At 44.2% G+C, this 3,531-nt stretch overlaps 1 protein-coding gene across 1 annotated transcript in view; it reads right to left on the bottom strand.

The window, feature by feature from the left end:
- Positions 1–2,215: 2,215 nt before the first annotated feature.
- Positions 2,216–3,531, bottom strand: part of BRCA1 (BRCA1, DNA repair associated) — a 91,214-nt gene continuing 89,898 nt past the window's right edge. Inside the window, exon 20 of the mRNA XM_023511242.1 lies at positions 2,216–2,497. Within this exon, the coding sequence (XP_023367010.1) occupies positions 2,373–2,497 (125 nt within the window). The 3' untranslated portion in view covers positions 2,216–2,372. The remainder of the gene's footprint in view (positions 2,498–3,531) is intronic.

Below are 3,531 nucleotides of genomic sequence, written 5' to 3'. Positions count from 1 at the left end.
ACCAGGGGCAATAAAGTGAGACTGTCTCAAAAAAAAAAAAAAAGATAGGGAGATCATTCTAGCTTATCTGCTAAATGTAATCTAATCACTCAAGCCCTTAAAAACAGAAATGTTAGGCAGTGCCTGTGGCTCAGTGGGTAGGGTGCCAGCCCCATATACTGAGGGTGGCAGGTTCAAACCTGGCCCTGGCCAAACTGCAACAACAAAAAAAAATAGCTGGGTGTTGTGGTGGGCACCTGTAGTCCCAGCTACTTGGGAGGCTGAGGCAAGAGAATCACCTAAGCCCAGGTTGTTGCTGTAAGCTGTGATGCCACAAGCACTCTAGCGGGGGTGACAACAATGTTGGCTCAACGCCCGTAGGTCAGTGGTTAGGGGGCCAGCCACATACACCAGGCCTGTTTGGTTTGAAGAGAACTGCGTAAGCCCAAGAGGTTGAGTTTGCTTTGAGCTGTGATGCCACAGCACTCTAGCAAGGGTGACATAGAGAATATCTCAAACACAAGAAAACAAAGAGGTAGGGGGCCAGGAGCCTAGGTGTATGGGCAGTCTAAATTGAGACTGACCTCTGGCCAATTGCCAGCAAGGAAACAGAGATCTCAGTCCTATAGCTGCAAGGAACAATTTGGCTGAGTGAACTTGGAAGCAGGTTTATCCCCAGAGCATCTACAAGAGAATGTAACCCTGCTGACACCTTGATTTTGGTTTTAAGGAACAAAGAAACCAGGTGAGCCACCTCAGACTTCTGGCGTATAGAACTATGAAATAATAACTATATGTTGTTGTAAGCCACTATATTTGTGATAATGTATTATGGCAGCAATAGGAACTACAAAAGGTATTTAAGCTGCTTCAGTAACCTTAAGAGGTAGATACTATTATTACCCCCATTTTTCAGATGAGGAAACTAAAGCACAGTGAAAAGCCTTAGAGAAAAAGTCTGCTGGTAGTAGTTTCAAGAGTAGTCATTCTCAGTGAAGTGTTTGCTACCAAGTTTATTTGCAGTCTTAGCAATACAACATTTATAAAACATACTTTGTATAATCAAGTCTGTGCTGCCCTTACACACTGGGGGGGATAGAGAAGACCTAGTCCTTCCAATGGCTATAAACAGTCCTGCATAACGAATTTATGAAAAACACTTTCTCTTTCTTCAGCAAGCAAAATTATTCACAAAGCTGTATGGTTCAAAATAAGGAGTCAAGGGGAAAAAACTACCTCAAAGAAAGCAACAATTCCTTTCCTGGTGGGATCAGTCATTTTATGGACATGAAATATTCATACCAGAAACCTTATATTTTAAGAGGAATGGGTTATATACTAGAGCTACAATAAACATTTTATTTATTACTAATGGGGAATTAGAAGACTCTCCTTGCTCATCAGTTCTTGAATACATTCTGTTTTAGAGCACATTCTTTAGAAATGTAGCAATGATAGCCCAGATTTTTGAAGATCTCTAATCTCTTTATTTTTTTTTGAGACAGAGACTCAAGCTGTCCCCCTGGGTAGAGTGCTGCGGCATCACAGCTCACAGCAACCTCCAACTCCTGGGCTTAAGTGAGTCTCCTGCCTCCGCCTCCCAAGTAGCTGGGGCCACAGGTGTCCACCACAACGCCCGGCTATTTTTTGGTTGTAGCCGTCATTGTTGCTTGGCGGGCCCAGGCTGGATTTAAACCCGCCACCTTAGGCGTATATGGCTGGCGCCTTAGCCACTTGAGCCACAGGCGCCGAGCCAAGATCTCTAATCTCAAGCTTCATGTTCACATCCACTACCTGCCTCCAAATTTCCTCCCTAGTATTCCACTCCAATATTTTAGAGTTCCTAAAGGACTGTTCGAATTTTAAGACACATAACAGATCCCAAGTACTCTCCTTCCATAGAAGGGTTGGACTCAGCCTTTGTATAGAGCTTTAGAGAAACAAACTTAGGGAAACTCGCTATTTTCTTGAGGCCAAGCCACTCTGTGCCAGTAGCCCTAGTAGGAGGAATAAGGCTGATAAATAATGAATCAGCATCTTGCTCAAATGGCAGGGTTTAAATGGATTTTAAATCTCAGGTGAAAATTACAATTTCGTGCTCATGAAAGATTTCAAAGGGAGATTTGAAACAAAAAATAGATAGCCAGGGTGGTGTCTGTGGCTCAAAGGGGTAGGGCGCCAGCCCCGTATACATGAGGTGGTGGGTTCAAACCCAGCCCTGACCAAAAAAAAAAAAATAGCCAGAAGTTCTTTTCTGACTGATGTACATGTAATATTTAACACTTTGGACTACTGAAGGACTGAAGAGTGAGAGAAGCTCTCAAGGCTTGGAAGGGCCATTTTGTAAGCTTGCTGTTACTGTCCCATGGCTTGATACACGTAGCTGCCTGCAATCAGCAGTGGCTGTGGGGAATCTGAGTTATCAGGTAGGTGTCCAGTTCCTGGCACTGGTACAGTGCTATGCTGTCTAACACCCACTCTCGGGTCACCACACGTGCTTCACACATCTGCTCAATTGCTGGGGAAAAAGAAAACAGAGATTAGTGCCAATTCACTTTCTCCCAGACAGACTCACTCTAATTAATCTACTCTGGGGACCTGGTGATATGAGGTCTTAGGGTTTTTCTTTTCTTTTGAGACAGAGTGTCACTTTGTCACCCTGGGTAGAGTGCCACGATGTCATAGCTCATAGCAACCTCACAGTCTTGGGCTCAAGTGATCTTCTTGCCTCAGCTTCCTAAATAGCTGGGACTATAGGTGCCTGCCACAATGCCTGGCTATTTTGTAGAGGCGGGGGTCTTTTTTTTTTTTTTTTTGCAGTTTTTCGCCAGGGCTGGGTTTGAACCCACCACCTCTGGCATATGGGGCCAGCACCCTACTCCTTTGAGCCACAGGTGCTGCCCAGAGGTGGAGGTCTTGTTCTTGCTCAGCCTGGTCTCAAACACATCTTGAACTCCTGAGCTCAACTGATCTACTCGCCTAAGTCTCCCAAAGTGCTAGGATTACAAGCATAAGCTCCTAAGCCTGTTTTTTTTTTTTTTTAATTTCTTATAGCATAACTGTGCACATTAATGCAATCATGGGGGTACAGTGTGCTGTCTTCATATATATTTTCAAGTACTCTCATCTAACTGGTTAACATAACCTTCATGTAATTTTCTTAGTTATTGAGTTAAGACATTCATATTCTGCTTTTAGAAAGATTTACTTGTACTCTTGTAAGATAAACCATAGAGGTGACCCCACCAATCACCCTCCCTACCCCCATCCACCTCCCTCACCTCCCTCACCTCCTCTGTCCCACCCCCTTCCCATATTCTAAGGCTATAATTAGGTTACGACATTCCTATATGCTTTTGTTTTTATCAGGTCCAGGGGAGGCTCCAACTCATTGCTCATGGTGTTTGGGGCTGGCGTGCTAACCACTGACCTACAGTGGGCAGCTAGGTCTTAGGGTTAATCAGGAGCCAACTGTTGCTTTAAGCCAGTGTTTTCTTTGCTTTTTTTTTTTTTTTTGAGACAGAGCCTCAAGCTGTCCCCCTGGGTAGAGTG

This window comes from Otolemur garnettii, unplaced genomic scaffold (assembly GCF_000181295.1).
Source record: "Otolemur garnettii isolate 467f Iridium unplaced genomic scaffold, OtoGar3 scaffold00018, whole genome shotgun sequence".
Classification (NCBI taxonomy): domain Eukaryota; kingdom Metazoa; phylum Chordata; class Mammalia; order Primates; family Galagidae; genus Otolemur; species Otolemur garnettii.
This window is presented reverse-complemented; position numbering and strand designations above follow the sequence as displayed.